At 35.4% G+C, this 25,913-nt stretch overlaps 1 protein-coding gene across 1 annotated transcript in view; it reads left to right on the forward strand.

Moving 5' to 3' along the window:
* LOC116296478 (A.superbus venom factor 1) overlaps nucleotides 1–25,913 on the forward strand; it is a 53,443-nt gene that overhangs the window by 14,374 nt on the left and 13,156 nt on the right. Inside the window, 18 exon segments of the mRNA XM_089024857.1 lie at nucleotides 926–1,010; nucleotides 1,111–1,210; nucleotides 1,295–1,531; nucleotides 2,484–2,693; nucleotides 2,808–2,927; nucleotides 9,415–9,483; nucleotides 9,570–9,761; nucleotides 9,900–10,067; nucleotides 10,515–10,589; nucleotides 10,725–10,776; nucleotides 12,780–12,830; nucleotides 13,589–13,753; nucleotides 14,020–14,167; nucleotides 14,363–14,636; nucleotides 17,291–17,509; nucleotides 18,928–18,979; nucleotides 22,469–22,549; nucleotides 24,386–24,487. Of these exon segments, the coding sequence (XP_088880983.1) occupies nucleotides 926–1,010; nucleotides 1,111–1,210; nucleotides 1,295–1,531; nucleotides 2,484–2,693; nucleotides 2,808–2,927; nucleotides 9,415–9,483; nucleotides 9,570–9,761; nucleotides 9,900–10,067; nucleotides 10,515–10,589; nucleotides 10,725–10,776; nucleotides 12,780–12,830; nucleotides 13,589–13,753; nucleotides 14,020–14,167; nucleotides 14,363–14,636; nucleotides 17,291–17,509; nucleotides 18,928–18,979; nucleotides 22,469–22,549; nucleotides 24,386–24,487 (2,400 nt within the window).

Raw genomic sequence — 25,913 nt, forward strand, 5'->3', positions numbered from 1 at the left:
GAGAAGGTTTGTAAAAGGTAAAGTAAAATACACGAAAACTATGAAAACGTGGTCACGTTTGCCGTTTGCGGGGAGAAAAAAAAGTTAATCTAAAACTCTCTAATAACTATATATTTACCGCTGACCTCGCATTTATAATGAGGGTGAAAACAACAAGAAAACCATGTCAATTGATAAATAAGTTAAGGTCATATACCGTTTTTTTCCGAGGTTGATGTGAAATATATCAACCATAGGCAATATATCTCATATCCACCTAATTATAAGGCATATAACCTTTACTTATGTCATCATTGGGGAAGTTTCGTTCTTGAAACGGGGTTGATAACTAGATATCAACCGGGATCTTCTTTTTCGTATGGAATAGTCAAATGTAGTAAGGAGTGTTTATGGGGGATACACTGCCTCACAAGCTCATAGCCGCTTTAAAGCCTACCGTGTACTATAAATATAAAAAATAAAATATTTACATTGATATTTACGATGGATAGTTTCCCCCACAGCCGCAATGCCGCATGCACTTGGAAACGTTTGTAAGAACAATTTTGTAACCCTTGTAAATTGGATATTCTCGGCTCGATTCTTCGTAAAGGTTTTCCCGCTGAACGTAATGTTAAATAATCAGAGAAAGTGCTTCAACCGAAAAAATGGCAATTGTAAAAGATCAAGTCAAAAACCATTTTTAAAAAAACATTCAAAATATGAAGCTATTTCGGTTTGCAAAAAAGAAAAGTTTACAGTCTGCAAGCGTTGCTAGGCAACTGAACTACCAATCATATTCTAGTAATTCGGCCCCGCGAATTACGGTAAAAAGCCCTCCTTTATTATTAGCCAATCAGCATCGAGTAATTTTGCCCTGTATGTGATAACAGTTTTTATCATGGTCTACATGCATTAAATCAGAGTTTTTCTATTACCTTTATAGTATTACCAACATTCTCCGTCAAGATCAGTGGTCCTTCAGTGATACTTCCTACTGATAAATTATGTTCTGTGTACATAGCAAGCAGGTATTTTCTACCTCTTTCAACCTCTTATTCGAAGAATAACGATGTCGAAAAAGAAAAACGTTTTCCCTAAATTAATACTGTCTCGATGTTTTACTTTAAGTTATACCCATGGAAAGTCCGTGCAAGGAACTTTAGCAGTTCGTATCAAAATTGTTGGCATGAAGCAAGAACCCATTCTTATAAGTTCATACAGAATGCGAGTATGTTTTGATTTTATTTCGTGATTTCTATTTTATGCATATATTTAGCCATCAAAATATACCTACTAATGTTTTCAAACACAGATTCGGAAAGGTCTTGCAACAATAACGATCAAACAACGTCACATAATGGATTTACCGGGCAACATTTGGTTTCCCGAAGGAAGTCGTCTCCAAGTCGAGGCTGATGTAACAGAATCATCGACTGGTATCACTGAACATGCAATAGAAAACTCCATCTTTTTCTCCTCTTCTAAATACCGCATCAAGTTCTACAAAACAGCCAAATACTTCAAACCAGGCATGCCGTTTTCTGTCAAGGTAAGAAAAAGAAACTGTTTGTGCTAAACAATAAATGCTACTAGAAGGTAGGATTGGAGCGGATGTTTCCTAGATTTACCCGGCGGCTTTTCAAAAGGACTATTGGTGTTTTCCCACAGGTTTTTCATGTTGCTGTCCAGGTATAGATTTTACTACAGTTGAGTCTGTAGTCAAATATTCTTTTGACTTTCAAGTCATATAAAAAACGAAGTGTCTAAATGACCGGCAGGCGGTCACAGAACTCAAATGACTAAATGGCCGGCAGTCTAATTTAAAAAAAAAAATCAAGGTTATACAAACTAAATTCCAAACCTAATGCTCCTAGCTCGATAAAGAACCGTCAAGCGATTGCATTTCTGGTTCTAGAACGAAAAAATCGTGCTTCGTTTGCGGCCGGCATATTTTTCGTCACATATGACTAAATGGCCGGCAGTTTAATTTAAAAAAAAAAAAATCAAATTCAAACTTATGGTTGCCATGCCAACAGTTTCAAAGATAATGGCACCTCCATGCAAAGGAGCACTAAGTGATATTTCTTCTTTGTTATGACAACGTTTTATATCTGGGCAATTGAAAACACAGCTTTTATGTTGTGTTAAAGTTGAGGTAATTCTATGTTCTTTTTAGAGACAAAATGGCCATTTTGAGGGGGATTCCCTAACTCTCTCCTCCTCTCTCCAAGAAAGCAGACCGCACCAATATTTTAGGGGAGTGAACACTGCTAAATGTTAGGGAAGTCAATAACTGTTAAATTTTGATCCAAATACAATTTATACAATCTATTCGAGATAATATATTTTCATTCCTTTTGAAACTCATGTTTGAATAATTTGTATAACAGCTATATTCATTAGAAACTACAATCATAGAGACATCATGCAATACAATATTCATGTTTTATAAGGGATGTGAAGAGATACTAACATTCATGCCGTACGTTCTATGTTTATAGGTCATAGTGTCGTTTCCTGATGATAAGCCTGCGTCAAAAATCGATGTCAGAATTTCGGCTTCTTCGATCAATAGCGACGGTTCAGCGACCGAAGTTGGTCGACATGCGGGTGATGGTAAATCTGAGGCGAAGAAAGATAGTACCGGGACTGACGGCCAGGCAGAGTTACGAATTGATATCCCACGAGATGCTAAGATACTCAAAGTCAAGGTAAACTGGATCTCCAAATTAAGAGGACATGTTGTTGATTTCGGGCATTTTTGTATCGCATGTAGTTGCAAGTGCGTTTACCTACTTTTTAACAATTTTGAACCCTTGTTACAGGTAGAAACAGTTGAAAAAGGTTTGCCGCTGAACCAGAGTGCTGTCAAGGAACTAATAACGCGTGTTTACACGTCCAATAGCAATGAATATTTGATGTTAAGGCAGACAAGCTCTGCTAGTGTAAGTATTTTTAAACACGGTAGTTTTTTTTTTTTTTATTTTTACAACGGTTTCAATCCATGTCCACTGATCTTGTTCAGTGTACGACTAGTGTTAAATTACTCGTATATGTAAAAATTGATTAGAGCGCCTATATTACTTATTCGTTATATAATATAAGATCCTTGTTGGAAGAGCTGTTTAATTTTGACGCTTCTTTCAATTTTTCTTCTTCTTCTTCTTCTTCTTCTTTTGAGCGGTCATACAAAAAATCTACCATTTTTCAACTTCTGGCCGAGATAAGTGACGATTTGGTAGATTGGGCTGTGATGTTAAAGGAGCAAGTTGATGTTAGACGCTCTCTTATTCTCTCTAAATTTCCCTTGTATTGAATACAAATTTTCTGTTCTTTTAGCGCAAAACAAGATGTGAGGAAATATTAGATGTTTTAAATAACGTTCATACATTTATTTACGACTTCAAAACACTAAGGGCCTCCGTCATCTGATGTAGTCAGACTAGATCAATCAAATCTTAACGAATCTAACCCAATGATTAGATAGCCTTAGTGAAGTAATGATAATAATAATAATGATTATGATTTATGATTTATATACACCCTAGCTTCTCATAATGGCTGATGAACGCACGGAAACGAGGTCACCCAGTCATCTTGCAAGGTTGAGCCAAGCTGCTCATTCAAAATAAAGGCTGTTAGCGCTAATTCAGATCAAAACAAAGGTCATTTTTTTACATTTTTCTTCTTTATTAAAGTCATTTCATGTAATTTTATATCTTTTATCGTGAAATAATGACTGGGTGACCTCGTTTTCGTGCACTTGTCAGCCATTATGAGAAGGGTGTATAGCGCCCCTTCTTTATGGATATAATCAAAGGCGCTTTACATTGAGTTGTGAATGACAGATTGCTTTTTGTGCAATTTACGAGCATGAGAGATGGTAAGTATGAAGTATAGGCACTTAGGGTGGTCATTGCCAGGGGTTTTTTTTACGTCCTCAGTGGTTCTTTTACGTCCCTCCGATGTTGGTTAGTAATGATGAGTGTGGAGAGACGCCATTTAAAGTGGTCATCCGAGCCACTTGAAAATCTAACAGATGTAATTACAAAGCCGGGACTCGAACCACGACCTCCCACACGAAAGTCAACTGGTTGGCGGTTAATAATTATATATAATCAGTTAATAATATATTTTCTATGTTCCATGACTTGTTTCCTTACAGTAATCTACAAAACACTGATATAAACATCGGGTACGTAGTTCGTCATACAGTGATGAATGAACTGATGTAACTGATATCAGTTACCTCAGTTCAGTTGTCAGGTTGTCCTCATGACACTTTGCACGCTTATATTCGTAGGCGCGCATTGCCCATGTCTTAGCGGGCTTATATATTCACAGAGTCATTAGAACCGGTCTGATAGTCAGAGTAAAAAGCATTAATTTTTATTTTTGGCTAGCGATTTTATCAATGTATAGGCCTATATCATGTCTTAATTATCAAACCTTCCACTTTTGAAATGCAACGTGGTCATAAAAACGAAAATTACGATGAAAACGAAGTACAATGACAGCAAATAGCTAGAGAGTGCTAGATATAGATGTCCTCTGACGTCACAAGCCCAGTCTCCCTTGTCGCTCGGTCATGTTTTTGAAATTGCACTTTTAACTACACAGAAAAAAATAGAAAGAAGCGTCAAAATCCAAAAAATATTTCAACATTTCTCATGGGCATAGTGTCATAGGCAATTTTAATTAAATGTCGAATTTTAAGAAGAAAAATATCAAGAACCTACCTCAAGAACCTACCTCAATAACCTACCTCAAGAACCTACGACATCGAGCATTATGCATGCTATTTATGAAGAAAATCTGTCAACTGAAAGTCCATATCTTTCCCTTAGCGTTAAAGCTTTTATGGAGCCCTAGAGACGAAGTACACCACGGCCATGTTGTGATAAATCGGTTATCAGCATATGATTTCAAAGCGAACATACGGTACAAAAATAGAAATACCAATCCAACGTTCTCGATAATAGACAATTAAATAACAGATTATGGCGGCCTACGAGTTTAATAATCGTTCAATTAATAGGGCTATGGAGCTGAGATTGCTCTTTCAAAATAGGCATAACTATTCTAGGTAAATTATGTAGTCTTATGCGATTCTGCTGACTTTCAGGGACCTGAAGCTTCCATTTCAAGCTCGCTCTTATAAATTAATAATCAGTAAGAACTTTAAAATACAGTTTGAGCTTATAAAACCATTTTTGGACTACCTGTGTCTAGCCGTTGAACAACCTTGATCCTCGAAATTACCTAAGTATCGAAATGAAATTCCTAAAATTAAAAAAAATTCTTAAAACATCTTTCAATGAACAAAAAATAAATAAATAAACTACAACTGAATATTTGTTTCACAATTAAAGAGAAAATAAAGAGCCGCTATTTTATAATTTATAGAGAAGTTATAGAGAAAATGGATGAATCGTTTGGTTTCCAATCTGACTTATTCAAGAAGATCTATATGATGTTTGAGAGAACAACAAATCAACTGACAGATCCTTAAAGCCAAATGATCATTTATTCAAATTTTCTAGAAAAAATACAATAACAAAGAATATTACCTAATAAGTAAAAGAAACATTTCCGACCCGCGAAAAAGATGACAGAACGGTCGAAATGTCCCGCGACAAATAGTAGTCAAATATCAACAAATTGTAAGATGAAAATACAAAGCAGGTTGCACACTACTATAAAACTACCGATTTAGCTTTTAATAGCTTTTCAATCTTTAACTTCGCCATTCTTTCGATCCATTTTCCAACTGCTATGGTGGTTTATTAATATCAACCAGAACATCTAATCCTGAAGCAATCCATCGTTACGAATTGAAACACGCTGCACTGAAATGCAAGGTTGCAAACATTGGAGACGCTTCCCCTCTCCTGATTCCACATGATATGCTCTAGTTAATGGAGATTCCAGTAGTTTAGCTTTTTCCTTACTCTTCTTGTTTTCTTTGGTAAGTTTATTCATTACAGCTTCGATATCCTCTCGTAAAATCTCATCTTCCATTAGTTTATTGGTGATTGCTTAATTAATGTCTGTAAAAAAAAGGAATTTTACAAATCTTATGCTAAGCCTCAGTTTTTAAAAGTGGATACGTGTAGCGTAGAATTGAGTTATTGTGAAGGGTTTGAACATGCAAATGTCTCACTCACTCACTCACTCACTCACTCACTCACTCACTCACTCACTCACTCACTCACTATAGTGTTAGTTCATCGATAACATTGTGGTTTAATCTGGTTGTAGTCTCATTGCCTCGGAGCATGTAGCAATGTGCGATTTTCGACGTTCAAGTTAAGCGATATTTTCATGCGTGAAAATTCACTCAAGTTAGAAATTCTGTAAAAATTCGAATTATATTATCGATAATGTTAAAAAATAACCTCTAGAATTATCGGAAATATCTCTTCTTTTGTAATATTAATTTAGTTTTTGATTTAGTTTTTGATTTAGAATTTTTTGTGAGGTGCGGTGAAATGTAGTCCTCAACCGGGAAAACAGAAAATCGCGCCGTTCTCCTAAAATAAAAATCTGATGAGATTCAGGTTTTTTAAGTATTTTTCCCATTAATAGTTCATCTGGGCTAAGGAAAAAATATTTCGATTTTTTATTATTATTTTATTTTGCACACCTTTAGTTGATTTTTACAGACCGCCGCTCATAAGACTGTGACGTGGTGTTTTTCCCGATGACTGGAATGGGGCGGACTAGCTCGTCCCACCGTACACACACGTAGACTTTTTCTTTTTCTGGTCTTTTATTCGCTCGGTTGTCTTCTTCACTCGTCTAATAACTATTGGTCTGTATTCTTCTCTTCTATCTCTTAGTGTGAATTTGAACTCGAACTCGAACTAACTCTTAGTGAGTGCTACGTATGTTAAGTATTATTTGTGGTCTATAGAAAGTGACGTCAAACCGATAATGACCTGACGCTAACTGTGATTGGTCAATGCGACTCAGAGGAGTTAATGAGCTAGTTCCCAATTCCCGAGGAGGAATTCGAACTAACCCAAATTCCTATGATTTACTAAACTCTAAATCGCATAGATCATACAGTAGTAACTATACACTTAACTTAACTAATTACCACTTGAAGGTGATTCAAGTTTGAAACAAAAATGAAGGAGATTATTGAGACTAAAGTTGGGATGTCAACAGATTGTTGACACACCCGATTAATGCAGTACTATCAGAGAACAAAAGCTTTAGAGATGTCAAAAGTGAATAGAATGTTTGCTCAGATGGCCAACAACTCCACGTGCTGAGCTGTCGACCTTAACCTCAAGCAAACCATTAGGACTGACATTTTGGTTCCGAGAAACACGTTTCTTGCTTACCGATCAATTGATTCTGTTTAACTTTGACATGCGTTTCTGTTCTCCCTTGTGACATGTGGAACCAAAATGTCGAGCCTATTCATATAATCCTAGAAATAACACTCAGAGCAAATAGACCTACTTTTCTTAATTGATTAATCGATTCCTACTTAAGTTTCGTGCTTGATAATCTGTTTTCTATGATGATCTACAATAATCAAACTTGGCCAACATATTGAATTGTCCTATGACAAGACTAATACCCATTAGTAAACCCTAATTCCATGGTTTTCTTTTGTGTCTATTTGAACCCCTTAAAATTCCAATTAACAATTACTTTACCAGGGATTTTAGGTACCAATGACTACCTATAATTAGGAAAAATGTAAAGAATATTTTTCCCATTCGATATATCTACCAGATAGACAAATAACTAGAAAACGTTCCAGTTAATTTAGCCCTCAAGCTCTATAATTTTTATTTCACTGGTTAAATGCCTTCACTCTGTCTTCAGTAATCATTTGTGTAACATAATATGACACTAAAGAGCAATAAAGACAATCAATCAAAGTGTTTTTCAATACCCCGTCTGCCTTCTTACAAATGTATAATATAAATACATCATTAATGAATTTAAAAGATTCCGCAATCAATTATTTTGCAAGGGATAGATGAACAAAAGGGTAAAATTCTAAAACCAATCAATCGCAATCAGAAAATAACTCATATGATAACTTCTACTCAATAGTTATAACTCAAAATAAATACAGTTCAATATCCACGAGTTCTCCATTTAATGGCTATGTTTAACCCTCTCAGCCCCAACTTCATTTAGTTATTCAGAATGTAAACGTACTTTCTTACATCTTATTAACAACTTGAGCATTGGTGACTCTTTTGACACAATTCGAAGTCGACGAGTTCAGCTCTAGATATTTTTTTGACATTTACCTTTGCTGGAAATATATAGAGGATATTACATGGGCGCGCGGAGATACGAAATTTATCTTCGAGTGTTGAAAAGATCTCTCATGAGTGAGCGCAGCGAAAGAGAGATTTTCAACACGAGAAGATAAATTTCGTATCTCCAAGCGCCCATGTAATATTCTGTTTATTATATAATTATCCATAAAATCAGCTTAACAAGCTTTTCATTAGTATAAAAAGTTTTTATTCATAAACTAATAGCTTAAATACACATGGTAACGATATTTTCACGTGTGAAAATAACATGTTATTTTCACATGTGAAAATATCAGTTTTTCGAAAAGGAGAAATATAGGTATTTTATGGATAATTATATGATAATCAAGCTTAAGGTGGCTGCCTACTTTTGAACGTTCGATTTGAGCCCATGCACGATGTGCGCGCGCTCAAAAACCGCTGAAAAATCTACAAGATTTTATTGAAGAACCATACGCGTTTTGAGCTTCAACAGGACAAAACCCTCAAATTTTGAACGGGACTCTATATTTTTTGATAGCTCATTCGAAAAAACTCCTAAAAATCAAGGTTATATCAACATTTTAGGAAAAGTTTAAATCAGGAACACGTGAAAAAATAGATTTTTGTAGGGATTTTTGTTCGACTTTATGAGATTTTTTAAGAGCACCGAAACTACAAAATATGACAAATCAATGTATCTCTCTTTCTTTTTGTCGAAAATATCCATATATTATTGTAGAAGGATTGACTAGCCTTCGTTTGTGCAATCATATAGTCTGCAAATAACTATTATCTTATTCATCTTAATTTTTTTCTAATCACTTCCGGTGGCGTAATTTTTACTCCAAAAGCTCGTGCGTAGGCTCCCATTAAATGCTGATTATCTCGAAAACGAGCTCGGGACACCCTATTTGTCTTTCCAGATTTGGAATCAGCATTAAATTTCAATTCGGAAAATCGAAGTTTTAAGAAAAGCTTAAATCAATTTCCAAAAGTAGGCAGTCACCTTAACAGAACAGCTATTCAAATGAAGCTTTAAAAAAATTGGATTTTGCTGGTAAAAGAGGGAGAACTCTACAATCTACATCATTTACCGAGTACGTCCTCGTGTTATTTTAATATCTTATTGATGATGCTTATTCTTATCTTGACATAGGTTGGCAAGACCGTCTTCTGTTATGCAACATTCCTTACTAACAACGAAGTTAATAAACTATCGTATATGGTGCGTACTTCGTACACAATTGAAATTAAGTTTTATACTCATGTGACAGCTTTAAATTAATCAGATCTCATCATCATTTTTTAAAGGTTGTATCCCGGGGACAAATTGTTCACCATAATGTCTTAGTTAATAAGTTTGGTTTGGGTGCAACGATAAGTTTTCAAATTACAAGTATGATGTCACCATCTGCTCGCTTGGTTGCGTATTACATATCATCAGGAGGAGAAGTGATTGCTGATTCTATCTTATTGGAAGTTGACGGTTCTTTACCAAACCAGGTTTGTTTGTGGGTACGCGTGTGGGTGTCCCGATCTTTTTTGCTATGTTTATGCAGTAATGATGCAGTAAAATTCTGAGTTTGTGTATTGAGATTTTTTTAAACCCAATTTTTTTTAAACCAATTTGGACTATTTTAGATTCAAATCATCGAAGATAAGGAAACCAAAGACCCCAGTTTATCATGGAGACCAGGAGAACCGTATATTATTAAAGTACTGGGAAGAAAAGGCACTCGCGTGGGGATTCTAGGGGTTGACAAAAGTGTCTACCTGTTACGGAATGACAGTAGTTTAACTCCAAAGCGTGTAAGTATAAAACCGTTTGTTCCAAATGCCGATCCACTAATATCTCTGCAGTTTGCCGTCGCTGACGCCTCTAGTATATATTTATTGTTTTAGCTTTACTTTCATTTTATATTTTAATGTATTTTTGTCTAAATGTAGTTTATATCTATGAACTCTGTTTATATTTACAAGGGCGGATCCAGGGTTTTTTGAAGGGGGGGTCTCAGGGGTAAATTTTGTGGGCAAAGGAATCCCAGTCGCATTTTTACCACAGGAGGCCCATTTGACCTCAGGAATGACAGGGGGGTCGCCCTTGATGTACATGTATCTTGTCTCAGGCTGAGCCTGTGCAATGTTACTAAATAAAATTAAAAAATATAATAAATATAATAAAAAAAGTAAACAACCGCTGCATATAAATGAATGAATTTGAATTTTGCTAAGCTAGTAATGTTTTAATACCTAAAGGTGTTTGACGAGCTAGAGAATCTCGATCTTGGATGCGGAGTTGGAAGTGGCAAAGATACGCAAGGAATTTTTAAGGTAATCCTTCAATACCAAACAATCAATTAAGCGTTTATTTTAACCTGTAACGATTCATATTCTGATTTAACAATTAATCCCGCAGTAATTTTAAGGAATACTTACTTACATACAGTTATATTGTTTTACAAACAGAATGCTGGCATTGCTGTTATTGCTCCATCACTCGCAACCCCTGGACGTCAAGGTAGTACCAGCTAGTCTATGAGGTTTTCATCATTCAATTACTTTTCCTTTTACTCATTCATGGCCAGAAATTTCGAATCACTATGGGAGGAGCTTAATACGTCATCATCAAGTTACTAACGTCAATCACTATATTTTAATCCCTGTATTCTTATTGGCCTAATCACTTTGCTCGATCTGCATTTTTCGAAATGGCAAAGAGAAAAATGAGAGAAAAATGATTCTATAGCGTGCTAAACAGTTTATCAGCAGCAAATATATTGCTATTATTGAAGTAAGGACTGAAGGGAATATTTTATGAGGTAGAGAGACTGATAAGTTGCCGTGGTGGATATGCAAGATAATAATATGAGTTATTCCATAGCTTATATAATGCTTTTATAATGCATATTTTTTCAGCAGCTTTAATGTTCTTTGTCACTTTGTCCACACGAAAACGATTGCGATCGTAAACTCGTATTTTTGTAATAGACGCATCTGTCCGTTCACACGTAAACGGTCATCGTCTACGAATCGTTTTCACCCGTCAACACGAAAACGATAAAGCGATGTCATACAGCAATCGCGCATGCGCTTGTAATTTTGAGCCTGCAATCTTTGCTTCAGCGTCTCGTTGTCAAGTGTTAGAGCCCATGTTGTGTGATCGAGAGAGAAGGAAAATGTCGACGTCTACTGGCAAAAACATCGAAAGAAAAAATTGATAAAAACAAAACAAACTCCTTTGTTTGGACTGACGACGAAGTACAGCTTCTTTTAGAAGTCACAAACGACCATGTCTGGTCCAGAATCTTCGCTCTTTGTTCACATGTCTAAATCTAAGTCGCTTTACTCGAGTTATAGTAGTTTTAGTGGAACACAACAATCTTGAGAGGTTTAGTCTTCTGCTGTAGCTTTCAAGTATTGAAAGATTTAGCTGAATGCTTGCAATTATGCAAGAAATAAAATTAAGCATCACGCAGTTCAAAACGCGTGTGTACGCCATCTTGGAAACGTACTGGATAAAGGAGACCGGAGCTGACTTGTGACGTTTACGAAAATATACGTTTACGGCTGTCCACACGAAGAAACGTAAACGGCGTTTTCAAAAATATCCACTTTGGAGAGCGTTTTTAAAAATATACGATTACGTGTGGACGGAAGGCTTAAACGCATAAAAAAATATGTGGACGGGGCCTTAGGAAGAAAATTTTGTTGATCTGCGAAAAGATAACCAGGGGCTTTGAGATTTAGAACAATCGGACATTAGGTTTTTTGAAAGTTGCAACTGATTGTATTGATTCCGCTTTTTTGTTACCAGGCTGGTATCTGCCATATGCTAAGAACGCCTTGAACAACGGAGTATTGATATTCGAAGAAATGGCTTAAAGATTTAGTAAAATTTTCGGGCTTAATTTTCCTTTGCGTTTTCAGAAGGATGAAGCCTAAAAGTGCTTTATGAAGGATAGCTTTTAAGCTAAAAAGTTGAAGATCGTAAAACCTAAAGAAATCTTTTAATTTTTGGATATTGTAGAAAATGTGGACAAGACACTGAACTGTCGGAAGCATACGAAGGGATTTACTGCTCAATATAAATAAATACTCTACGATGAACACAGGTTTGTGCCAAATTTTTCAAAATGGTAGTCTGCATGTTTTGTCTTAAGAACGACACTTATAGTGCTCTTAAATCGAATCAAGAATAGTTTTTCTTTCTACGAAACAACAGTTATATCGCAATTCCATACCGTGTCTTGCAAAATGACAAGCATATGAGGAGTTTAAGATCTTGAGCATCGAAAAAAAACTACAAAATCTGTGAGTATCTATATATTTTCTGCATTTATTCATAACCTTGTCTTTAAAGCTCTAGTGAACCTACTGCGCAGGACCATTCGGAATTTCTGGCCATGTATTCCCTGCTACGTTCATTTCTTTAAGCTTCTTCAGCATGTTTTCCTAATTTACCTTTTCAATAATATGAAATGGGGAATGTGAAATCTCTTTTTCTTTAATTCTTTGTTATAGATTTCATATGTGATGACCCTCTTCCGAGACAAAAAAGGTCTGTCATCCAAAGTAAGTCATATACTGCTGACATATAGTTATAGTTATAGTTACATCTGCTATAGTGATAAATTACTATTTGTACTTGCGTTGCCCGCAATCCGCATTTTTTTTTTTTACCCTAAACCAATTCAAAGTGATTACGAGGCACGTAATTCATACATCTCATTGGCCGAGAGGTGGGTAACGCCCACTTAGGGCATACCCTCATATCTTTTGGTAAAGGAGAGGCTCCCTGTTTTAATGATGTATTTTCGGTTTTTCATAATAAGATATAACGGCCTCATTAGAAAGAAGATGGCGGCTATTAACGAGCATTTTCCCCGTCACAAACCAAATATTATCTGCTGCTGCCCATGGATAGCATTCGTTTAAACACCAAGACCATATCACTGTCGTCTCCATCGTCATGATGACGACTATCTGGCCACCATCAACATCATTATTGTAGCCACTGTCAACCAACATAAACAAAGTCATTAATATCATTGCCAAACTATTATCTTTTTTTATTTATTTTTATTTATTTTATTTTATTTTATTTTATTTTATTTTATTTTATTTTATTTTATTTTATTTTATTTTATTTTATTTTATTTCATTTTATTTCATTTTATTTTATTTTATTTTATTTTATTTTATTTTATTTTATTTTATTTTATTTTATTTTATTTTATTTTATTTTATTTTATTTTATTTTATTTTATTTTATTTTATTTTATTTTATTTTATTTTATTTTATTTTATTTTATTTTATTTTTTTGATTCAGATCCCCAGACGTTTTGTTGCAAGTTAGGCAATGCCACTGATGAAAACCAAAGAAGCTGCATCAGACGAGTATATGATTTAGACGTTCCTGAATACACGGGCCAAAAACTGCGGGAATGCATGACGCATTTTATAAAGTGTTGCGTAAGGAGATTTGGAGCCAAAGGTACAACGACTATTTAGCATTTAGTCCTTTAGCCCGAATGGGCTATGAGTCAATAGACCCCTTGCATCATGTTTAAGATTCTCTGGAGATTGAAATTCTTTTGTTTTGTCCTCCAAAGTGAGCATGTTTTGCAATCAGAACGCAGCATTGAGGAAAGATCGCTAATTGAATTTGACTAAGTTAATCAAGCCACAAATAATAATAACAAAAATTCTCTAAACATATTTCAAATAATGATTGTGGTGTTTTTATTTGGTTGGATGTAGACATGGGGGCTTTAGCGAGAAGTGGAGATTTTGAAGATTTTGGAGATTTTGGAGACTTTGCCGGCCCCTCGGACGACGAACTAATCGAGATGACTCAAGTACGAAGCTATTTTCCAGAGACTTGGATTTACGAAGAAAAGGTTATAGGGTAAGGCAGATAAGTCTTCAAAATATTTCTAATAAGAGGACGCGGAGAAACGCACGGCTAAGGACTTTTGCAGTTAAGAGAATGCGGAGAAATTAAAACCCCTTGAACCGTAGAAAAGACAAGATTTGTCAATAAGGCCAGTCTTATATTATATTTTCTCACTCAAGAAAAATATCATGGGCTTCTTTTTTCCAGAGACGAAGAAAACCACATTGATTGCCAGAAATACTTGCAAAAGGACCAATGTGGCAGAGCAATGCTAGTAGCAACCTTACCACATACCATCACAAGTTGGGTTGTACAGGCTGTTGCTGTTTCTAACACCTCAGGATTTGGAATTGCAAAGCCGTTAAATATGAAAACCTTTCAACGTTTCTTCATGCGTTTCACGATGCCATACTCTGCTCAACTTGGCGAACAGATATCGATCCTAGCCACTGTATATAACTACCAAAACACAGAAGGAGCGGTCAGTCCTTGATAATCATTGTGCTCTTACTTAACGATTTAGTCTACAAAAATTATGGCCGCTTCCATATATATGTACAAGTATATCAAAAGCATATCAAAAGTTATGGGATATCCTCCCTGATATTTTTTTCGAGTTGTTTATCACTAGGGCTTTCTGAAAAAAATATCAAGAAATATATCCCGCCTCGTCTGATATACTTTTGATATACCTGTATGTATATTTGAAACGGCCATAATTTTTGCAAATGGCTGTATATATATATATATATACATAAATAAATATAAATCAATATATATAAATGTTGTCTTGACTTTTTCTTCTCATATATATATATATATATAAGAAATCTGTGAATCAATTTTCCGTAAAATAGTTCTCAATACATCGATAGAAGTAGAGCAGAATATTTGTTTGAGAAAAAAAAGTCAAGACAACATTTTCCCCGACAAGCCTGTTTCGTGAATTGTTTCACTCTTCAGGGGATTTAATGATAAGAATATTCGTTACTATCATTTATATAGAAAAAGTATACATAATTAATTAGTGGATGTAGTTTAGCCATCCACCAATCACTACCAACAACATACCTGTCGGCATCAACAGACGACTGTCATCCCTTTCATCCGATAAAGCATCCTTCGACCAAGCTGCCCTTCCATATCAAAAAGCACTTGACGAAAGCGGATACCAGTACATCCTAAACTACGAACCAACCGCGACCACAAAACGCAAAAACAGACAACGAAACGGCATACTCTGGTACAACCCCCCATTTAGCAAAAATGTCAGCACCAATATCGGACAGAGATTCCTTGGCCTAGTTGATAAACACTTTCCTAGAGGCCATAATCTTAGGAAAGTCTTTAATCGTAACACCATCGAGATCAGTTACAGCTGCATGAATAATGCCAAACAAATCATTGACAATCACAACAAGCGCATTTTTCATTCACCGAGAGACGACAACGACACCGCAAACAACACAAAGGACAAGAAAACATGCAACTGCCGACAAAAGAACAATTGCACGCTTAATAGAAACTGCCTCCAATCATCAGTTGTATACCAAGCCACCGTCACAAGAAAGGACAACAACACTACCGCAACATACATAGGACTCACAGAAAACGACTTCAAAACAAGATACAAAAACCACACCGCCTCATTCCGCCACGAACAACATAAAAACTCGACTGAACTCAGCAAATACATCTGGACTCTCAAGAACAGTAATATCAGCTACTCCATTTTATGGCGAGTCCTATCTTCAAGCTCTGTTGCGCTAGGCTTACGGCGAATGTTGAAGAGCAAGCTAAACAACTTGTCGCGGCAAGCTCAGTGTGCGGGGGAGCTTTACTGATTGAATAGGTCAGGAACCACGGAAAATCGGCTGTGATTGATGGTGATTTTAATTGACGATATTCAAACGTAAACTGAAAACAATACAATCAATGAACTAATTACTAAATAATAGGATTACAAGACAATAGAAACACGCATAAAGAATAACATGCGTTCCGATCATAGTTTTAGTATGACAAACTCTAAAAGGTTAAGAAACTAAAGGTACAAGTAAAAATGATACCAACAGTTTTTATGATAACATAGCAATCAAATAACTACTAGAAACTCCCACGTAGTATTAATATAAATGATGCGATTATGGTTATGCCTTAGGGCGTGCCACTGCAAGCGACGTGAAAAATATACTAGCGATAATGAGATCAATAAAGGCTTTAGACTTAAAGGTACAGATTTAAATGTATAAATACAGATATAGGCCTAGCTTTGTAAATTGAATGCTTACTAAGCAATAGAAATCTCAGGGTGTTGCCGTGTGCTTGACTAAACACGGTATAAACCATAGACGGGTCTCATAAAGTAACTAAAAGGCTATTATGCCCGAGGCTGGGCTTAGACAAGGTGTAAAGCTAATTACTGTACTTACACATCTGTTCCCGCTTGCACTCTAATGGGCCAGGGGGTAACTTTAACTACTTCTTGGCTTCCAAATATACGACTCTAGCGTGGACGATCTGACTAACTAATGACTAAAACTGGGCACGAAGCTAACATTTCCTGTCGGTATTACACGTGGCATAGCTTGTGACGTAATTGAGTAAATATGGTGTGGCAAATCAGAATTAATATGCAAATAATCAAAGACAGATGAGCCTCGATTCTATGTTTCTAACAAGCTCCGCCTACAACAGCTCCAGCAAAAGATGTAACCTTTGTCTTAAAGAAAAGTTTCTAATAATCTATCGACCGGAACTCTCATCATTAAATAAGCGAAACGAACTTGCATCTTCATGCCGCCACAGAAACAAAGCATTACTACGCAACAGCTAAACTACATCCATTAATTAATTATGTATACTTTTTCTATATAAATGATAGTAACGAATATTCTTATCATTAAATCCCCTGAAGAGTGAAGCAATTCACGAAACAGGCTTGTCGGGGAAAATGTTGTCTTGACTTTTTCTTCTCAAACAAATATATATATATATATACATATATATATATATATATATATATATATATATATATATATATATATATACACGCACACACACACACATATATTCTAATTTTGCTTGTACAAATAGATTTTCTTTGTTTTTTTTGTTCTTGTTTTTTTTTTAAAGGTAAGAATTTACCTTTTCGGAAATGAGGGGTTCTGTTCAGCTGCTCCTTCTGATGAAAGAATTCTACTGACTAAAAGAGAAGGAATCAAAGTGAAGGTCGGAGGTTCGTTTTCATTGCCCATAGCCATCGTACCTATCAAGTATGGATTGGTCCCCATAAAAGTTGCTGTCCTCGATACTTTTAGCATCGATATCGTGGAGAAAAACCTACTTGTAGTTGTAAGTATGTCACTTTAACCAGGTTAATAAGTCAAGCAGATATATTCGCGTCCCAGGTTTAAAAAGTGAAACATACTGACATACTGAGATCGGACCTTATAGGTTTAAGTATTCTGTTAACCACTGAATCTTAACTGGGGTACTTAAATCTATTCAGACAGGGCTTTTGTGGCTTTCTGGGACCGGCAAAGGGGGGAGGGGGCTTTTGTGGTCCGCCCCCTGTAACTCTTAAACTACTTGACGTATGAGCACCAAATTTACAGAGGAGAATGTGCATATCAAATTAAATTAGTTTAAATTTAAACTATAGGCACTTTAGTATAATCATGACGTCATTTAGTTGTTTATATTAGCTAATATTACCTCGAAGACTGAATGTACAATATAAAACTTCAAAAGATATATGTTTTATAAAAGAATAATGTCTGTTAAGTCTTTTTATGTCATTAGCAACAGCAATGATGCTATCATATAGTCAGAGTGACGTCATATATATTGGAAAACAGTTTAAACATTCAATAAGACATAATGTATAAGCTGGAACTTCCAATAATGCATATATCTGATAAATAATAGCGGTATTGCCAAAGTGTTAGAGATCGATCAATTTTTTACATGGTAACGAATTATGAAGGCCATAAAATTAACTGAATTTCGTATCTGCTCGGTAGAAAATAACTTTTTTAGGTGAAAAGACATTTTAAGATATCTTCCAATATTTTGTATCGGAAAACATGAAAATACGTCGATAGTGTTTGTATTAGGACTAAATTTGCTGCTTTGGTATGTCCACCATCTTGCAATTGAATACGCCATCTTGGATCCGCCCTATTGAACTTCTTTAAATTAATTTATTGTAGTAAATAACCTAAAACGACTGACCATATAGACTGAAAGTGGTTGCTTCTTTATAGTAGAATTCTTTATAATTGAAACGAATAGGCAGTAATAAAATTCCAGAGTTAAATTACTAGTACCACAAATTCGGTCCGCCATTTTGGATCAGTTTACAAAGTTAATGTATCCATCAAATTGGCATAAAATACCATTATTCGCAAGATGTTGTACGCCCAAAAGTAGTGAATTTTTGTAGAACCTACCAATCAAAGTTCGTGGAACTCCTTCTCTCCCCTCCGTCCCCCCCCCCTCCCCCCCCCCCCCCCCCCACCTCCTTTGTTGTAACCGTGGGAACCTAAAAGGTTGTGGATAACTCCTTCGCCACTGCGGCTGTAGAAGTATTTGAATAGGGTTAATTAGGGTCCTGGATATGAATTGAGCTGTATGTTTATAGCCCACTTATCAGGCGATGGTGTGGACTGGATAGTGTGTTTGTTACATAACGCTCATTGTATCATCTTTGCCGGTGGTGGTTGGTGAGTCGATTCCTGAGAGAGTGATACAATCAATTGTTGTTTCAGCCTGAGGGAGTCGAGAAGCACAAGACCCAGTCATATGTTCTTGATCCTCAAGGTATGTTTGATACAATGTCAATCAAAACTAATTACTGTCAGACATGTGTTGTTTTTAACATATCAGTTGTGATAAAAAATGTCCATGTAGTATAGTAGAATGATTCACTATCCGGCATTCTCGCAATCATAGAATCTCCAAAGAACTATTATTTTATGAGATTTAATGTTGTTTTGTTTCGTTTTGCTTTTTTGTTTGTTTGTTTGTTTTTTGCTTGTTTTTGTTTTTTGTTTTTGTTTTTTTTTGTTTTTTTTTTTTGTTTGCTTTTTGTTTGTTTGTTGTTTTTTTTTTTTTGCTTTTTTTTCTGATCACTTTCGGTGGAAAAATGTTTGCTTCAAAAACTCGCGCGTAGGCATCCATAAAATAGAGATTACTTCATGGAAAGCGCGCGCGTACGGGATTTTCGCACGAGTTGGTGAAGTATCTGAAATCGAACGAGTGAGCGCAGCGAACGAGTGACATTTCAGATACAAAACCAACGAGTGGGAAAATCCCGTACAAAGCGCTTTCCATGCTGTAATTTATTTATTTTATACATACTGAGATTTTGTTGTTTTTATTTATTCACTTTTAATGGGTTCTCTAAAAAAATACAAAACTGCTGTATTTTAAAATTCTCTTCGAAAAGCTAAAAGCTAAAAAGCTACATGCAAAAATATCACTATTTAAAATCAAAAGACATATCTGGTACAAAGTAAATAGAAAGCGTTTAAATTCTAAACTAAAAATGAAACTGTTCGTTTGAAAATAACGAAATAAGCAACCGAAATCGGTAGGTCAATAAAGTCTAATTTAGTTTGTCAAAGTGAAAGGCTTGTCTTCGTCTGACGATTCAAACCCACGCTTGGTGCGTCATGAAGCTACGTGTTGACTCTGTTAACTTGAATGAGTTATCGGTGGAAGTCGACGATTTGTTTAAGTGTTTATTGTCATGTTAAACTGTCCTCCGTGAAAAAGTGCTCCACTGAATGGGCCTGCTGCAGGGAAACTAGAACTTTTCATGAATGAAGATTCACGGCACTAGCTCGGTGCCCACTGCACTTTGTAAACTGGCCTTTTTTCTATAGACGTACTTGTTGTATTTCCACTCAGAATCAAAGACATGTTTTTCTGTTGTTCGTTTGAGATAGCACTGTAATTCACTGATATATTCATTAAGCTCTTCTGGCGGGATTTCCTCGACTCTTCTCCTTTCATTTTTGGAGTTGAGAAACTCAGTAGGCAAACTTACATTTCTTCGTGCCTTCGAAATAGTTTTTCTGTTATTTTTGTTTTTTTTTTGGTCTTCGATAAACTTGTATAGGTTTGTCTAGAGACACAAATCTTCTTGATTGTTTAGCCATCCTCACAAATATCTCCTAGCTCTTGATTAGATAAGTTTAATTTCAACTACGAAGAACTTGAATACACTGAAAATATTTGAAAGCTGCTCGACAAAGCTACCCGGCGATGACCGCGAAAACACGATTCGTCCTCAACAGTGGTTTGCGATTGGACGAAACACTTTTTTCACGCTTGACAAATCGTTTCACCACTCTGATTGGCTAAAAAAAGTCGCGAACTTGTTTTTCACACAATGAAATTTGATAAGAAAATCTCAGTATGTATAAAATAAATGCAGATTATCTTGAAAACAAGCTCGGGACATCCAAGTTTTCTTTTCATATTTGAAATTAGACTTAAACTTAACTTTTAAAATTCGTAGTTTTTTAAAAAAAAAGTTAGAATTCTTTCCAAAAGTAGCCAATCACCTTAAGGACGTTCATGAGAATTGTTTGTGCCATCCTTTCTACGCCTGAATTAGGTGAAGTCATCGTGATGACGTCATTACAATGTTTTGATAAGCAAAATATCATAAAAACGTCTTTAATCTCTTTTAACTCTAAAATGAAGTCGGGCACCTCCTTTTTTATTTCGTTTTTTGAAAGTACTCGGTAATATTTAAAAAATTAAAAAATCTGAGGATGGGTCAAATCGAGATTACATATTTTGTGTATAATTGAATTAGAATTTCGCGTAACTCGAGGGCTTCCAGTCCACACTTGTAGCCCAATAACATTTTATATTTCTAATTTTTAAAACAAATTTCAAATGCCAACTAGTTATTTGGTTATTTTCTAGTCTTCCGTGAAAAATGGGGACGACCAATTTAGTATTTTTTCATTAAAATGTGACTTATTTTTGACAGCTTTACATGTTTACCTTGTTCGCGGGTGTTTACCGTAAAAATGGTGAACTTCCACGTATTCTGACGACTAAACGAAGTCAGGACCCCCATTTTCTTTCATCGTGCAAAATCTTTTACAAATCTGACAATGGGATTTTATGTCCATGAACGTCCCTAACCAGAGCCTGCGTTTCTTCTGGCCTGCGACGAAGAACGAGGGCTTTGGCATAATCCATTTTTTTGATGCATGCGTAGTTTTCCGGAATTGAAATATGATCAATGAAAATTATGCTTTCAAACAGAGTTCTGTGTTTATTTCCGATCAAAATAGAAATTAGAAATCGGGAACATATTTTTTATATTTTTTTGGCAAGTCTTTTAACGTATGCGCTCTTATACCGGAAGTCCAAGAAATCCTGGTCTCAAATCAAAGGTAACCCATGGTAAGCTCGTGAAGCTTTATGAGTACCAATGAACTAAGATGATAACAAATGTCACTTGGTGACTTATTTCATTGAGGGTATAGTGACCCGAGTAAGGCGATAGTCAGAGTTATGTTTTGTGCAAACAAACTGTTTATCCATGAAAGTATTGGCTTCTAATTAGCCTAATACGACCGAAAATCAAACAGTACTATTTTTAGTTTTTGGCTTTTTTCTCCTCGTCCTCAGGTACGATCTTTTTGAAATTTTTAGAATGTGTTATCATCTAGTATTAATGCAGTCTGTGTGTATTTGGATGGAAAGTCTAAGGCAGAAAAAAAGTTATGACGCCGCTTGAAAATTCCATCCAAAATTTGAAGCATATAAAACATCGCGCCGTAGAAACATTACCATTGAATGGATTGCCTTGAAGTTTTCACATATCTATTTCCAAGTATTGCGGATGAAATTTACGAAACATCAGCATAAAATCTTTTAAAATTGTCATTGTAAACCTCAAATATGAGAGTTTTGCTAAAAATCTCATTTTCGCCGTTTTCTCCAAAACGACTCCAAGTTTTTTTCTTTAGACTTCCTACATCAATGGACCAGGAAAGCTTGATCTAGGATTGTGCGGAGAAAAAACTTTGGAGAAAACAGTTTTTAAAGTGAGGTGTACCTAGGTGTACCTTCCTTAAGTTCGGAAGAATATTTGCATAACGACTCCTTCAATGTCATTGTGTTTATGCAGATATTCTGCCGAACCTGTCCCGAAGTTAACCGCGTGGAATGTCCAAGAGCATTACTGTCGATCGGTATCAAATTAATTATTTCTAGTAGGGTGAGCTCTCAGTCACAAAAAGAAGGCGTCAATATTCGGTCCGTGCTTTCTTTCGACAGGTGTGTTACAAGACAGAAAACAGGCTTCTGAAGGAAATCAAGACTTGAATAAAGCGAAAAACGCAAGTTTTCGCAGTGAACGTGAGTACAGAGCGATACATGTTATCAGTAAAACTACTAATGAATAATATTTGAAACTAGTTGATTCAAGAAATGCACATTTGACTTTGAAAAATCTCAAAAAGAGTGTTCCACCGACATTTCAGTCAGAATGCAGAAAAGCCGTGCTCATTGTTAGGTATGGCAACCTTGGAGTATTTTCAATTTTTAATTTTCCTTCCTTGATATATTATTGGTAGTATTTTCTATGTTCATATTTATTTGAATCTTTATAGAGTATGATCTTAGTAATTTCATAATATTTACTAGGACCCTCTTATGACTATATCGACTATTTTTTTATTTATTATGTATATTTAGATATTTGGAAATTTTATCTTAGTTCGCATAAGAATAGCTAAATATATGTCGCGTTTTGTTAATTTTGTCAATGGTGTAACAAAAAGTTATACATTTACAATGCTTTCTTGTGTTAAACCATAGAATATATTACTCGTCCGTGTTTACTAAAAAATTCAATTGACTCGTTGGGATATTCCAGAGTCAAATAGGTCACGTGGTGCATGTTAGAATATTAGGGCGAAGCCCTATTTCTAATGTTTGATGTATGTTTGAATTTCGATGGAAAACCTGTCCCTGTTAGTAACAATCAGTTCAAAACCCGGCAAAGGTCTTCCATAGAATTTCATTCAAACCCGACATCAAACGATAGAAATAGGGGGATGTTTGGTTTTAACAAATAAGTGGCAGTGAAATACACATACCAAAAATTGACCTTTCAAGCACGACATTTGCTCTGGTTGTCTCCTATTATGCAAATCTACAATATCACTCCATTCAAAACAAATTTCGCAGTCATAGTCGATCGTTTCTCAAATCGTGTAAATTAATAAGGCGACAAGAGTTAACTCCACAAAAACCTTCAAGCAATCGTATCTACATGCTTTTAATCCCCATAAAAGCAGGGTTTTCTTATGGACTATGTTTCCATCGTCGGTTTTCAATCATCTTCATTTACCAGAACCTCCGACAAACTAACAAGCAAACTAAACGAATACGTAAACAAGATACTATTTGTTGTAAGCGAAGAACAGTGCTTCGAAAAAGTTGCAAAATGACAGGAATTTTTTTGCGCCCAACCGAAGTTTAATATCCCACCGAAATCGTCAATACATCCCAGTATCTCTTATGAACCGAGTGTAGATTAGTCATTTCGTGATTGCCAAAATAAATTTGAAAGTTTACTTCGCAAACGTACGGAAGCTTCTAGGGGACATGCGAGATGCGAGTTGACTAAAATGCGACATGCGACATGCATTACTTTCAACTCGCATGTCACATTTTAAACAACTCGCACCTCGCATTTCAAACAACTCGCATCTCGAATGTGCCCTAGACGCTTCTGTAAGAAGCCAGTGGTTTCTGTTGTATTAGTTAATGATTAAGTACTTAATGTATGGCGCATGCGTGTAGAATAAAATAAAACATGGAATAAACATAGAATAAAACATGGCCGATGGACAGTTCAACCCAGCGTAGTTGTTCTTAGTTCCATCTTAGTAATCTCGAGCAATCCTTCGGTATAAGGATCAAAACAGTTTCTTTCGTTGACGTTTTCTAGCTCATCCGCTCTTGAAGTATTCATATTTCAGTAATATTTCATCCTCACTTTAACTTGAATTATCATCATCATCATCATCATTATTATTATTATTATTATTATTATTATTATTATTATTTTATTTTTATTTTTATTACGGTAAGGACCTGGCGCTCGGTTAATAATAGCCTATATATGTATATGCTGTGCCAATAATGATGACATTTTGCTCATTTTTCTCTATCTCTTATTTGCAGGTACCTTTGATAGATCCAAAAAGACACAATATGATATTATTCTAGTAGAAGTTCCTAAAGAAAGCATTCCGGAATCTGTTGGCGCCATGATATACTTTACCGGTTAGTGAGTAAGTGTGTGTGTGTGTGTGTGTGTGTGTGTGTGTGTGTGTAAACAGATGATTTATCATCACTCTAAATTGCAACCTTCTTATTAGCGATATGCGATGAAGCATTGGTGCACATCATTTCTCTTTTTCATTTTTTATTGGTTGGGCTACTTTTGAAAGAAATTCGATTTTTTGCAACTGTAGGCCGACTCTCGATTTTTACAGACAGTCGCTCATTAAAGCATCGGTTCCTGCTTACCAGCTTTCATGATGATGCAGTTTTCCCCTGAAAAAAAGTACATGGAAATCTCCAAAATTTAAAAGTTAAATGAAAGAAATCCATCGTAATTTTCACTAAACCTGATAACGTGTTGAATTATCTGTAGTTATCATTTTTCGAGTAAGACCAACCAAAAAGGGAAAACATTTTTTTTGGTTAAAACGACCTACATACGTATCCTAATTGGTTGATAAAATAACCAAGAATATCAATATGGTTGTTAATGACAGATATATTTTGGTTGAAATAACCTACATATTTATAAACGATTGAAACGGCCACTTGATTAAATTTCTTATTGGTCGATAAATAATTAATGTTATTAATACGGACGCCCTAACTAACTAAGCTACCAGACCTCTTATTGGTGAGCGAGGTCTAGATGGTATTTAAGCCTGATCACTTGAGACAAAGGCTTTTCGATAACCTCTTGGAGTGGAGTTTATTCCAGTAGCTCAGTTGGTTAGTTGCCAGTGCGTCTGACTAGCAAACAGAAGTTATAGCTTCGAATCCCGACTGGAGCTCATAATTTCTTTCCGAGAAAAATGAGCTCAAAAAAATACACATCTTTAATAACTTTTCAAGCACACAAAAATATAATGTATTTTAGTTGTTATAATCCCAAGTTAACTGTTTAAAATAATCAATATTAAATATATTTAGGCACTGCCTAAAAGCGGAGCTCCCGATACACAAGTCACAGGGAGCCCAATTTGAATGAATGTGGAAGTTTGTGTGTGTGTGTGTGTGTGTGTGTGTTTTACACAGCTCCATTGTAAATAAGTTTTAACTTTATGGATTCTGTGTTAAATAAAGTTTATTATTGTTTATTATTATTAAGATAAAATTAAAATCGGAAAAAATTCTTCAGTTTTTTTATTCAATATTAAGATAATGTCTCCCATAATAAAAAACATGCACTGAAAACGAATCAAAATGCACTACATCGTTTTCTTTGCGTGAAAATACTCTCCCGATCCCACTTATAAGAACTTTGTACACAACTCACTTCCAGCCCCCCCCCCCCCCCCCCCCCCCCCCCCCCAGGGGCTAGTTTTTTTCTTGGAAGATTCTTCGACAAAGTTTTCCATGGCCGACATTTTTAAATCTTTGAATTCCTGGTTAATTTTACTTATAAAACGAAAGATATAACTACAAA

This window comes from Actinia tenebrosa, unplaced genomic scaffold, assembly GCF_029948245.1.
Source record: "Actinia tenebrosa isolate PJP-AT-01 unplaced genomic scaffold, QUT_ActTen_1.0 PGA_scaffold9__36_contigs__length_13948895, whole genome shotgun sequence".
NCBI lineage: Eukaryota > Metazoa > Cnidaria > Anthozoa > Actiniaria > Actiniidae > Actinia > Actinia tenebrosa.